Source organism: Artemia sp. Qi Xiang Cuo, chromosome 1 (genome assembly GCF_049724085.1).
Source record: "Artemia sp. Qi Xiang Cuo chromosome 1, ASM4972408v1, whole genome shotgun sequence".
NCBI lineage: Eukaryota > Metazoa > Arthropoda > Branchiopoda > Anostraca > Artemiidae > Artemia > Artemia sp. Qi Xiang Cuo.
The window spans coordinates 73,114,442-73,129,365 of record NC_142794.1 but is presented as its reverse complement, the minus strand read 5'-3'; the positions used below and the strand labels follow the sequence as shown (position 1 = coordinate 73,129,365).

General features: G+C 34.7%; 1 protein-coding gene across 1 annotated transcript in view; it reads right to left on the bottom strand.

Annotated features, from left to right (window-relative positions):
• The window catches only part of LOC148956699 (zinc finger protein castor homolog 1-like), a 207,362-nt gene that overhangs the window by 154,017 nt on the left and 38,421 nt on the right, over nt 1-14,924 (bottom strand). Inside the window, exon 3 of the mRNA XM_089086777.1 lies at nt 12,151-12,681. Within this exon, the coding sequence (XP_088942903.1) occupies nt 12,151-12,681 (531 nt within the window). The remainder of the gene's footprint in view (nt 1-12,150; nt 12,682-14,924) is intronic.

Sequence of the window (14,924 nt, the reverse complement as noted above, 5' to 3'; positions counted from 1 at the left end):
TCATCATTTTAAATCTTTGTTTTTTTGTATCTAACATACCAATAGCTATATTTTGTAAGTAGCACATCCTCACAGTCTGAGCTTTTGATGCCCTGCTATTCATTATTTTTCTATTTTGTCTTGTGAATATATCCGGCTTCTGTAATTGCTCTACAGGTAATATAAAGCTAGAAAGCTTGGAAGGCGATTGTGCAGAAATACAAGAAGTAACACGTACGACAGAGATAGCTGTTTATCCTATGAAGGAACATGATTATGAGTTAGTATGGGAAGTGAGTAATTATGACATTAAGTTTGTATTTAAGAATTTAAAAGGAGGTTTGGCTACGGGTGTTGATGGTGTACCAATAACGTTATTTCAGAATTTTCTTTCAATTTTTATGTCGATAATTGTTTTTGTTTGTAATAAGGTGTTAACTTCAGGACAATGGCCAAATGAGTAGAAGAGATCATTACTTATGCCACTTTTTAAGAGAGGAAACCCTAAGTTGCACATGAATTATCGTTTAATAGCGCTTGTCCCTGCTTTAAGTAAGGTAATGGAGAAAATATTAGATACCAGGCTTTCTAAATGGTTACAGAAAAATAATATAATACATGAAGATCTAGTAGATTTTAGGACAGGTTACGGGACGGTAGATACAATATTCACTTTAAAGGCATTAATTGATAAATATGGAAAGGGAAAAACTTATCTTTATGTGGGATTTCTGGACCTCCACAAGGCGTTCGACAGTGTCGACAGAGAGCTATTGAAGGATGCCCTGTTTAGAATTGGCCTCCCTCATTTGTTTGTGAGACTGATAGTGAGTATGTATATTTGTGTGAGTGGAATCGTGTTAGTTGGTATAAGGTTTTATAGGTTTTTAATACTAAGCTTGGAGTATAACAGGGCAGTACTCTTTCTCCTAAATTGTTTAATATTTTTATAAATGATTTTGTTGGTTTTCAAGAGAATAGATGGGCTCCAAAAGTTAGTCTAGGGACCCATAAACTATCAATTTTATTATTTACAGATGATATTTCTTTGGTGTCTATTACATCGCAAGATCTGTGGACACTTTTGAGTCACATAGAAGAATATTTGTAGATGAAAAAATTAAGACTAAACGTTGAAAAGAGGAGAGTTATTTTTTTTAAAAAAAGGAAAACAAGTGGAGAAGATAATTATAGATTTAAAATTAATTATAAGGAAGTGAAAGTAAGTAAAATAATAAAATATTTAGGATTTGTTTTATCGGAAAATGGAAGTTTCAAGAGTCCTGTTGATGAAATAATTAATAGAGGCAAAGTGGCCATGTCTGCAATTTTTAGAAATCTGACGATAATGGGAATTAAAAACCTAAAAATGCATAAAAGAATATTTAATACAAAAATTTTACCAGTAATAGAATATGGAGCAGAGATTTGGGGCGGAGAAGCAGCACAGAAGTTGGAGTCCCTCCAGCTCCAGTATTATAAAAGACTGTTTGGATTACATCAGCCAACTCATTCACAGATTCTGAAAGGTGATATGGGCCTGTATTCGTTAAAATTACGTAGGTCTATTTTGATGCTTAGATTTTGGTTGAAGCTCATTAGGTGTAATGAAGATAGACTAGTAAGAGCAGCTTATTATAAGATGTTGAGTTATGGTTCGAAAACGTCGTGGCCATTCCAAATTATGTCATTACTAGAAAGAGTGCGAATGCCTTACTTATGGAATGACGGTCTTGGTTCCCGTGATCTACCAACAAATTTAGTAAGCCAGGTACGATTTATCTTAGAGGGTTAAGAAATTCAGTATTGGCAAGGGCTGGTTTTAAATCCTGCCACATTGAATCATTTTAATCAGGCTAAACCTAGTTTTGGAGAGGAAATTTATTTTAAATTTAATTTACCGGCTATGATTTTATGTCGATGGATTCAGCTTAGGGCGAATTGCCTTCCAATCCAGAGCAGGCAAATGGTGTTCAACAGGGGGGATAGTACATCCTGATGGTCGGTATGTGTGTCCCCTTTGTAGAGATGATGACGAAGATTTGGGCCATTTTCTCCGAAAGTGCCCGGTGCTCTCTGATTTAAGGGAAATTTACTTACATGGGATTGTTTTGCTGCTTCCTGATATTCTACAAAGTAGTAATCCAACCACAATATTTCATATTGGTGCGTACATAGAGAAGGGATTAGAAAGAAGGAAAAGTATTTACAATTATTTATTATTAATTATATAGAATTACATTTATTTTCTCGATGAATTACCATAAGGTATTTTTTGCTATGTATCATGTTAATGTGTGTTTCGTAATTTGTTCTGTTGTGATTTCTTTATTTTTCATAAATTTAGTGTGTATATGGCTCTTGGGCTTTGGAAATACACGATCTATCTATCTATCTATAGAAGTATACTACTAAATGAAAATATCAGGAAACGAAAAGTTCAGCACTAATACTATACACGTCAACGAAATTCATCAGCACATTTCAGATAGCATCAAATTATTTTAAGAACTAAAATGATAATCCCTGAAATGTGTAGGCTTTGAATAATAAATTAGAGGGCTTATTTGCAAAGCTGAAATTACGTTGAGACCAGAAAAGCCGGATGGATAAAACTTGTCACTTCGTTGCTTATCAGTTGCTTTATCAGGAATTGTGCTATTGAAAATAACATGTCGACAATTTAACTTCTTTCCCCTAAATTAATAACTTACCAAAAATGAACGAATCCAAACGACTTTCAATTTTTGGAGGGTGCTATAGCAGATATTAAATAATGGCTCACTTCTTATATTTCATACGAAGTTCTAGGACTCCTCAGACACAGGGTGGCCAATTCATGATGTTGCAGTAGGGAAGGAGTAAAAGGTATTTTTTTGTACTTATGTCTTATTAGCCACCACACTCAAGTTCTTGGTCTGAGTAGAACCGGTTTCTTTCTGTATTTCAGTATGTACTCCGTGATAATCAGCTTAGCGTGAGAGAGAGAAACTGAAATATAGGTATATTTCCACTAAATATTTTATATTGTGAGTTGGTATTTTGGTTAGGTTAGGTTAGAAACCATTTAAATACCGTTTAATATAATGTGTTCTGGGCGGCCTGATTTCCACAATTCTCTGTTGTATAGTTCCCATAATTTTGTTACTAAAGTACGTTATTTTCATCATATTTAGGTGTATTTCATTAGGATTAACCTAACTTAGGCTATAAGACATAAGTATGTCTTATATAGGCTATATATTTTTCCTCTGTTCCCTGAAAAAAAGAGGTATTTCTCCACGGTCAATTGTGACCAATTTTTTTATGTTTTATTAAGCAGATTTTTCTGAACATTTTGGGGCCAAAAACATTTTGGTTGCTCAAATGCTAAGGTTTGGCCTTTTTTTTCGTTGTTTTAAAGGACTATATTCGTAATGAGATTTTACAAATGCCAAGATTTCGCTAGTGCTAATTTAATTAGGAACCTCTGGGGGGAAAAACAAAAACAAAATGCAAGAACACCACTTCTCGGCGGTAGCCTACAGTTTTTTGGTCACTTAAAAAGGGCACCAGAACTTTTAAACTTCCTTTCACATGAGCCCTCAACCGACCTTCTAGTTCTATTGATTGCAGGGGTAGGTTGTATTGATTTCACGGTACGGTTCTGATATGCATCTAATGGTGTTACTTTCTTTTAGATGTTTGTCTTTTTGGGGAATTTTCTCCCCTTTTTCGAAAATCAGTCAAGTTTTCTCAGGCGCGTAGGTTTAGATGGGTAACATTAACTTAACAAATCTTATATATTCGAAATAGGCATAAAACAATTTTTTTGATGTATTAATTGTTGTCAAATTCCTTTTTTCAGGATCAAATAGGTTCAAACGACCTGTTGGATAGGTTGAAGTCTAGTTTATGTATCTTTCCGAACTAAATACTGTAATAACGAAAATCTTACTTAAATACATTCAGAAATTTTCGATTTATCACATTTTAATAGTCACTTCCAGTTTAACTATCCAAACACCTTTTTACCGATTCGCCAATTTTTTTAATCCTTTTTGGATTCCCCCCCTTCCACCTTTCACACTACTGGAACAAAATCTAGGACATATACCTGGCTATCAAGCGGCGGCCTCTCTCAAGTGCTGCCTATCAAAAGACTTTTGTAAAAAAAAAAAAACTGTAGGTAAAAAGCAATCCTTGTCAATAAAAACCGAAGCTATAAAATACGAAGCTTTTCTGACAATAAATTCATCAACAGGCATCACTATTTATACTGACTTTAAAAATAAAAAGTTTATCAATTTAAAATTTGGCCTCTAGAATATATTAATGCTATTAACTCAATTTAAAGGATATTGGGCAGCTACATTAGTCCAAGAACAGGACCTATCCAGGATTTTTCTATTGGAGGGGTGTTAAGGTTACAAAAAAACTTAAAAAACGCACGAAAAATTATTTATATCCATTTTTGTTGCTTTATTACGAATCAAGCGAAATTTAGAGGAAGGTTCAAATCCGGTAGCCCCCCCCCCGTGGAAACGACAATGGTCCAAGATAACGTATGAATGGCCTTATAACTCGAATAGGCAAGCCTCAGCCTTGGGATGACTTTTCGTCTTACTTCAGAATCTGAAATATCGACCACAGCTTCAGAAGTAAATCTGTTTTCTCCCTAATTACAAGTAAAACAGACTTCTTCAACTGGTCTCTGTTATTCATTCATTTATCTCAAGTTGATAATGCTAGAGATAATTACAAAGTTGAGTTTCAACTGGATTTCTAGGTAATGTTAATTATACTTAAAAAGTCAAGAAAATGAGCCAGCAATCAAGAAGCTGTATAATAAGAGGAGATAGCAACACTACCAGTGACCTAAAAAGTTTGGCAAAAAGTCAGTACTTACACAAAACAAAGCAAAGAAAATTTTGAACAAAATTTATGTTTGTCCGTCACATAACTAAAATTCGAGAACAAAACTTTAATTATCTTTGAATAGTTAAAAACAGCCCTTTAGCCAAATTCACCACTATCTCAGAGAGAATATGCAATTACGACGAATATTCGTTTTTTGAATACCCAACGGTCAAAAGATCACGCTGGCGTTAGAGTGGCCAGTAGAAAATTAGTCGAACGAAATTTACTAAAACCTGAGTGTGTACAAGAAAACAATTACACTCCAAATTGATGATAATTTTGTGCCGATTTGAGCAACACTTTGAAATTATGCTTATTTTACTTGCAAAATACTAACTGTTTATTGTCTAATAAAAATGTTGAAGGTAGCTATTGGTCAACATTTAAATAGAAAAACACGAAGCCAGTTAAACTGGCCAATAGCTATCATTGCAGAAAGAGTAATTGCGAAATTGCAAATCTTGAATACTCCTTGTAGGGCGTAGAACAAAATGCGAAGAAAGTCGTCGAACCAGCATTCACTATTGCTTACACTTTGTACCATCTACCATCTATAATCATAACTGCGCTTTTCAATAAAAAAACGCACATATGGGGCAGACCTTTGGAAATATTTTGAAAAATACATTTTCTGGTATTGTCCTTGAAAAGAAGTTACCCCCTCCCTCCGCTAGGTTTTGAAAAGTATTTTTTCTATCTTTACTAAAAAATATTTAAAAATCCTTGGGTCAAGGTTTTACAAGTACTATCTTTATAACTCACCCCGCTTACTAGATGCCTTCGCCAGAGAAAATCCAAACATGGCGGAAAAATAACTTTTTTAGACGGTGGCAATGAGCTTTAAACTTAATGTTTGGTCTGGTTCACAGACCCGACCCGAGTACTTTCTGAATATTCAGTGCTAAAACCAAATGAATAGCGTACACAAAAAGATTTGCAATTTCAGGGATTTGTCCACTTTAGTAGGACTTCTTACTCAATCCGGAATTTCTTCTACCAAATATGGACAAGTAATTAGGGCATACTTATCAGCTGTCCAAAATCAAAAGATACTAAGTTTACAGTCATTTTTATTTGAGAAGCAGCATATTTTAATTAAGATTTTAAGCATTTAAAGCTCTAAACAGTCTATAACTAAGATGCTATTTTTTAAATAACATAGTTTTATCTTCTTTTATATATGTGTATAATTTTTTTAGCCTAGGCAAAAATTTCTTCTAATTTCCCCCTTTTCTTTTTTGCCGTTGAAAAAGGCTTCCGGATGTGAAGCCGAAATATTTAGACTTTTAGTATCATTTATACAAGCAATTTCAAGCAATTTTTTTCAAGGTTCCTATAGTATTAAAAATTGTATCTGCTTTTCAGCATTTTCATTGCATTTTAACTATAAATTCATACCCTTTTTTTATCCCATTATAACACCTATTTTTCTTCTATAGCCTTTTAAGTAATTAAATATAAAAAAAAACAAGTTTTTTAACTGAAAGGAAGGAGCGACATTAAAACTTAAAACGAACAGAAATTATTCCGTATATGAAAGGGGCTGTCCCCTCCTCAACGCCGCGCTCGTTAAGCTAAAGTTTTAATCTGTCTTACAACTTTATTTTTTTAAACAATAAAAAACTTTAGCGTAAAGAGCGAGGCGTTGAGTAGGGGACAACCCCTTTCATGTACGGAATAATTTCCTTTTCGTTTTAAGTTTTAATGTCGCTCCTTACTTTCAGTTAAAAAAAACTTGTTTGTTTTTATTATTTAATTTTTGAACGTTTTTTAAATTAACGCAGCTTTGATTTTGGCTCACCGTATATGAATAATTAAAATGAAATTTGCATATTGATTTTCTGTTTTTGGCTAAATGACTTTTTCGAAATTTTGATCTGACGTAACTTACGAAATAACTTACGTAACAAACTTCCATATTTGTATATTTTTATTACGTAAATGAGGGGTTCTCCCCCTAGTCAATACCTCGCTCTTTACGCTAAAGTTCGTATTTTGTTCAAATTCTTTAAGAATGACCCTTGAATAACAAAGGCCGTTTCATTAGAATAGATAGCTCCATTGAAACTATTAAACGAAAACTTCAGTGCAAAGAGCGGGGTATTGAGTAGGGGGAAAACCCCTCATATACGTAATAATTTCTGTTCGTTTTAATTTTTAATGTTTCTCCATACTTTCAGTTGTAAAATTAGTTTTTTTATTTAATTTCTGATCTTTTTTTTAAATAATGTCTAGAAATCCACCTCCCCCTCGTAGAAATGTCCCTTCCCCTATGACAATATCCTACATGGAAAGATCCTCCTACGTAGCCCTCTCCTCCGACCCCCCCCCTACCGGAAAAAATCCCTCCTGAAAGCGTCTGCATACTTCCAAATAACAAATACTAGGCTATATGTAGAAAATGGGAAAAGATCATGACTTGCAGCCCTTCCCCTGGGGACTGTGGGGGATTAAGTCATCCTCAAGGATATATTTATTAGATTTTCGACTGTGCTGAACAAAATGGCTATCTAAAAATTTTGATCAGGTGACCTTGGGGAAACATGACCGTGGGAGGAGGCCTAGTTGCCCTCCAATTTTTTTGGTCACTTAAAAAGGGCACTAGAACTTTTAATTTCCGTTCGAATGAACCCTCTTGCGATATTTTATGACCACCGGATCGATACGATCACCCCTAAAAAAAAACAAAAAAAACAAAAAAACACGCATTAGTGATCTTTCTTCTGGCAAAAAAAATGCAAAATTCCTCATTTTTGCAGATAGGAGCTTGAAACCTCTACAATAGGGTTCTCTGATACGTTGAATATGATGGTTTTATTCTATTACTTTTAAGGGGAGTTTATCCCCTTTTTTCGAAAACAAGACAAATTTTTTCAGACTCTTTACTTTTGGATGGGTAAGACTAAACTTGATGAAACTTATATATTTGAAATCAGCATAAAAGTCCATTTTTTTTATGGATCTACTGGTATCAAAATTCAGTCTAATAGAGTTTTGGTTACTATTGAGCCGGGTCGCTCCTTACTTACAGTTCGTTCCCACGAACTGTTTGACAACCCTTAAGTTTAATGGTATCAAGATACTTACGCAAAAATGCTTTCACTTGCCCCTCCCCCCCCCAAAAAAATGGGCTTTTCCAATAATTTAGCATGTTGTATCCAGATCCATGTTGTATCCTTTTTGGCGTTTTAAATTGCAGTCCCTCCTTGAAATAATGTTTCACGTAGGGGCTATGTAAGCCCGATGGCTTAAAGGAAATTTTACCCCTCAAAAATTTTGTTTTTTAACACCATATCTCTTTTTGTTTCCAGGAAAAGTACGGTAATTTGTTTTCAAATTTTTCTATAATTTACCACATTATTTAGGCCTATACAACCTTATTTTCTGTGTTTTTTTTTTTTTACTTTGAGTAATTTCGAAATATTATCCACTCCTTAAAATAGATTTTAGTGTAGGAGCCTGCTTAACCTGGCAAATTAAGAAATTTTAAGACATAAATAGATTCTAGCGGAGTCGCTAGGGATTTCAATTAATGAAAGCGGAAACCCAGAATTGTACACAAACAGAATCTTCGGCCCGGACCCGACTTTTCAAATTTTTAAATTTCAACAAACAATCGTGCATTTTTCCTGCGGAAGGAGTGAGACCAATTTCAGGGAAAGTCCGCGTTTTCACTTAAATATAGTTAAGCCCTTACCTGTTTTAGCACAAATAAGGCAAATAAGCTCAGGAGTAGTTATGCTAAAAACTAGAATTGATCTGACTGCTGCTTATAAAGGATGCACTTTACAGAAGATGATACTTTAAGAAATTAATAAGCGTTTGATATTGCTATTTCATGCACTGGCGGATCCAGAGGGCCGGGGGATCCTCCCAAGGTCTTTTCTGGCCCCCCTCACTCCTTGTTCTTTTTTTCTCTTCACTTTTTTTTCACTTTTTTTTAAATAAATTTGTCAATTTGGTCATTATTGGCGCCCTTGTCATATTGCCCCCCCCCCCTCCAGATTCTGTTTTAGATCCATCCCTGAGTTCATGCCTAACGTTGTTGTTATAGTTCTATAAATAAAAGAAAAAGAATAAGCGTAAGTAGGAAAAAAAGAACAATCCAGCAAAATTTTTCTATTGCTAGGATTGATAAGTAATATCAAATAAGTCAGACAAAGAACATGTGTCAAAGGTATACAAGCGCGATCTATTTGTCAATATATTGAGAAGGCATAAGTACACGCCAAAAGGGATTTCCAGGTCCGACACCCTCCAAAACATTAGTGTTACTAAGAATTTTTCCAATGCTTATTTTATAGCCTATAATTTGTCTGTATGTACTACACAGAAAAACCAAAACCCATCCTCTTGAAATTAACCTCCCCTGTAAGCACCATCCCCCAAACCCCAAAATCCTGGGTTGTTGGCTGAGGAAAAGAGACACATTTTTTTTTCGTAAACAATTAAACATGCCGCAGCAAAAAATCACGATTTTTTCTTTCTTCAGTTCATAGACGGCCCAATATCTTGGCACCTGCATTTATGCTACGTAGAAACATAATAGGTCTTTGTGAGTCATCTTGCCGTGGAGGAGCAGAATGAAACTGAAACATGATCCTATACCCTTCATTTTTCGGTGATCTTGGTAAATAAACCCCATTTGTCCACCCCAACCTATCCACTTAAAAATGAGGTCCACTGACGTCCCGCCACCTGGTGTAGATCTCGGGAGGCCATGTGAGCCTCACATATCAAACGCGCTTGGAACAGTCCCAAAAAGGCTTGGCACACTTCCCGAATCGCTTGGACATAGTTCTGACATGCGTGGCACGCACCACCTGGTGCACGTGATTTTTTAGAGGGAGCGACCCCTCGCTTGAAAAACAGTTAATTGAGGAACCAGTCATCAAATACTTTATTCTTCTTGGATTGGCAGACTCAAACATTGTTGAGCCGATGAATTCTTTGAAAGAACAAAAAAAAGAATAATAATAATTTAGAAACGGCGATTAATTAAAACTCCCAGATGGTCCTCAACGTATATGCATATAACAGCATTGTTCAGCAGGTAAATGATATAAAACTTACTTCATTACAAAACAAAATTAAAGCGTTTAAAAAATACATTGTTTCCTTTTCACGGTAAATTGCTAGATGGCGAAATTGTAAAAGCCTTATTCCGAAATTTGAATAATGCTACCTATTAACTGGAAGAAATTTAAATGAACACTTGTCAGTATATAAGAGATGGCTATGGTTTTAAAGACGCATATCAGGCTCGTGAAATGTGGAATGTGTTCCAAGTCAGGTGCCTTCGAAGTTTGATGTTTTTTCCTATCTTTCCAAACGCTTCTATGATCTACCCAGTGACGTACGTGAGGCGGAGGGGGCAAACTTTCTTGAATTTCTATGAACTTCTTGTTTAAGTTACCAAATTATACCAAATTTCAGGGATGATCAGAAAATCCAGGAGTGGCTCTAATACCTAAAAATGGGTGTTTTAAGCCCAATCATTCAAGTTTGTGTATATTTTTGCTTGCTTTTCCTATCAATCCCAGAGGAAGGGTTTTCCGACGCAAACATGTATACGGAATTTTATTTCGGCTCAGCCCACGCCTCCAGAGAGAGCTACATCGTCACAACAGTAAAACACAAGTCAATTAAATGAATTTGTTGAAAATTATGGGAAAACAATCGTGGCTTTAGTAAAAGGGAATTAGTTCCACATCCGAGAGAGAGAAAAAAAATAAATAGAAATCGGAAGACAGGGCATACTTTGCAGTTTATAAAAAAATTGCTTCTACTTCGATGGAAATTTTTTTATAAGGAGAAAAATTCGAAACGGAAAAAATCAATAAATTGGATGAAGGAAAAAAACAGCTCAATAAATAAGATATATACCAACCGGTTTACTATTTATTTAGGCCTCTTAAAACTAGCCCGAAAATTCCAATCGGAGAACAGACATATTAATTTGTAAGAGTTGGAGAAAAGATTTGCCTCATTCTTCTAGACTCAGAATAATACGTCTTTGTTCCCTAGAAAATTCTCTAAATTTAAAGTTTTCAACCTGATCCTCCCTTGAATCAGGGGCGTACCAAATGGCTTATTTTTCAGTTTTATTGCCTTGGGATGACATAGGAGTTTTTAGCCCTACTCATGTTAATTTCTGCTCGTTTTGAGTTTGACTCGGTTATTTATTGTAATTTCCGTTAGTTTTGGGTTTCATTTATTTATCGATGCTGATTTGTGGTAGTTTCACGCTTGGTAGATTATTTCAGATGAGTTTAGAATTCAGTTTTTATTCACCAACAAATACAAAATGGAAATATAATACCTTTATGCCCCTCGAAGGGCACCATGGCCAGGGATACAAGGGAAAAAATTACACAATATACGCAACAACCAAAAAAAAGAGAACAATAGCCAAATAACATACAATATTAAAAAGAGAACAAACCTGAAGCCCGGGAGTCAAAGCGCATTTGATTTTATTTTTGCTCATTTTTGGTTTGATGGAGTTCTTTACTTTTCTTTGAAAAACGTTTTTTTATGGAACAAGTTTTTTTTATTAATCTCTGTATAAAAGATTTAATATGATACACCTCTGCAACCGAACGCTGTATTTTCCCATCAGAAAAGCCTTTAACGAACTCCTAGCGAATGGACCTGTGTATCCCTATGATACAGCTTAATATAGTTCTAGACTCCCGAAAATATTAGGTCTTTCACAAAATATTCCCAAGATTGCCAAAAATTTCGATTTAAACCATTTAGTTCAACTATTTTTACTAATTAGCCCTCCTTCACAAAAGAAAAATTCCTTGGTGTGTATTGTCAAGGGCATCCTTTGCTTTCCCAGCAATATTCTAATTTTTTGTCTTATGCCAAAAAATCCTGAGCATTATCAAGCAGAAATAAAGCTGTCGAATCGTGATGGATTTACTCAAATGTTTTAATACTGTTTTTTTTTTCATGTACGAACTTGGACATCATATAAATTAAATATACATGTTATGCCGCATATCATATAGCATGCAAGGTCATATAAATGTGAGGACTCTCCTTAAGAAAGATGATGGCCTGAAAACGCGCTTTTTTCACATCTTGAGCCCCTTCTCCTGAAAGAATTCTTTGACCCCTTGCCCACCTAATAGTTTAGCCCCATACGTATCAATGCCTTACACTTCTATAAGTCCCAGTAAAAAGGAGAAAATTATATCTCCATAGTAAAATTTTTATGGAAGGAAAAAACATTCTTTTTTGGAATCAAGGTTGAAAGCCTACCTTCTTCTCTATTGAGAGATTCGCTTATTTGACTAATTTCATGCCTTTGTAATCCGTACATATTCAAAAGGTCACTCATTCCACTTTTTGGACAATTTTCATTCACATATTGATCATAGTCAGAATTTGCACCGTGTTTGTTCTGATTCTCATCATTGGAATCATTATTCAACCATTCATTTGTATCCATCCACTGAGGGGGGGAACTAACGGACGATTCATCGTCAGAATCATTCCCGATGCCGTTTTTGATTGACAGGTCGACAGGGTCAGAATCATTTGACCTCTCTAACGGCTTTGGGGGCAGAAGTGTCCGTCTAAAATGGTCATTTATCTCTTGGTCACTGTCGCACTCGGGTAACTCGGCAACACGGATGTTTCGAGGCCTAAAATTTTTCCGTTTATTCGGTCTCCGTTCACAATCATCCAATGCTAGACGTTTTGACTGTTGTAAGGAGCTGGGACCCCAAAGAGTCCAGTTCATGGCAGTTTGGGATCCACCAGGGCCACAGTGTTCAGTTTCCCCAGACCCTACAAAAAATTTATAATTAATATTTATATTCTAAATAACGAATGTAAAGAAAATAATTAAGGGCATATTCTCCCTATGTCAAAAAATAGGTTTGACCCCAAAACATAATGATAGTCGCAAAATTCGTCCCCTCGGAGACAAAATAGCCGTGATTAATAAATAGCGAAATTTTGTTGAAAATATACAATAATAAGATATGACACTGACAGTGCATTTCCACGTTGAATAAAGAGCCCTTGTGCCATCCTTTGTTCAGAGGGATCACAGATATATTACCCTTTTTAACCCGCGAATGAAAATGAAGCAGCAAAAGTGAAATTACCGACTGCATTATTTTAAAAAAGAACCAAACTGAGGTTTCATCTATAAAAAAAAAGAAAAGAAAATACATATCCACGTAAAACGTTAGACTAAAAAATAACGGAAATAAATAATTAATTGCAATCAAATTAGGGATTGTCGAGAATGACAACCATCTTTGCTTTTTATGCGATGACACCTGCTAACAACTAGTAGTCTCTTGTAGTCCCTGGGAACTTTTTTTCGACTTCATTTTTTCTCTGTATTTTGATCAAAAGCGTCTCTTCCATCCGCATAAGTCGTAGTTGGTTTTGTAATTGGTGCAAAAAAAAAAAAAAAAAATACAAATAAAAATAAAGGGTGTCGCATAAACTTAAAATTTATTTATTTTATGTATTTTATTTTATTCAATACAGGAGAAAGCCATAGACTTGTCGCAATAATCAGAAAGTCGCAATAAACAATAAAATGAACATAAATTATAAAATTCTTATTTCTATAAGATTTTCGGCTCTAATGTGTTTCGGAAAGCAATCGGTAACAAAAAAAAAGTTGCAATTGCTGTTTAATAATTACAGTAGTAGTTAGTAGCAATTAAACTGGCTATATTTGTAGCACTTTAACATGGTTTCGACAAATTAAAAATTAACTTTCGGGCTTAGATATTAGAGAGTTAAGGAGGGTGGTATTAACCCCCTCACTTGTATAAGATAATTTGTGTTTATTTTATGTCTTAATGCTGCTCTTTTTTTGTATGCCACAGAAGAAGTTCAAATATATTCAATTTTTGTTCGTTTTGATATATTAGGCATATAAATTTTGGGTAAATAAGGAAGGATGCCTCGGTTCCATTCCGCCACCCTTTGCGCACAAGCTAAACTTTTCTATCATTATATTTTAGCATTGAATACCGTGTCATTACGAGGAAACGTAATTGATTTAAAAAGACTTTTAGCCCTTTCTGCAACTTAAAGAGGGTTCTGGAATTAAAAGGATTTCATTTGAATGAGCCTTCTATCTATGTTCCACAACCTACAGGTCGATAGAAACAACCTGTAGAATAATCATCGCATAGAAAGATTATGCAACCAAGGGGACTAAAATACTCAGAATTAATAATCAGATCATCATTATCTAATTTTGCAAAGATGGGGATTTTTCAGAAAAGTTTGTTCCTGGTGTATGTCTCAGCCCCTTTCTTTATGAAAGTAAGCGTTTAAATACAATCATTCATGTCCCGCTCAACATATTTTGGAATGTCAGGAAGCAGTCACCCCATTATTACCCATATTGAGTACTTAGTCCAAACATACTTCTTCAATCGAAATGTAAATAATTCCATCCTTTCATATACAATTCAAAAAACAGTTGAAAATACTTCAGGCCATAAGAGGCCATCTTCTCGCCATCAGAGGATCACTGATCCTGTGATCCCCTGAAACAATGTAATAGTATAAATCAATTATTGAAGGCTCAGATTAGTAAGTATGCTCTGTCCAAATGAAGTTTATAGCAAATTGCCTGTAATTGCCGCTCCTTTTCAATGGACTGCATATTTGTTTATAGACGAACTTGCCATTGAGCTGCAGCATATGCTCAGAAATGACCGGTTTTGTGCATAGATATTCGACAATTTATGTCGATTTATAGCATCAGAACTTTGAATACATTGTATTTTATCCTTTGCAGGCCAAAACTGTTGTTTTTCGTTGCCAAAAGGGCCAAAAGCGGTCAATTGTGGCACTCCTCTTTTTGGAGTTTCAGTAATTATTGACAATATTTTTTCTTTACTCGCCGTCTACTAATAACAACTCCACTTTTAGTGAAAAGAAATACCCGTAGATTGCAAATTTGATACTATTTAAACCAAATTTATAACTATTTGGTATTTCATTATTCTATTTTTTTAGCCGAAAAATTAATAGAAAATAATGTATTAAAA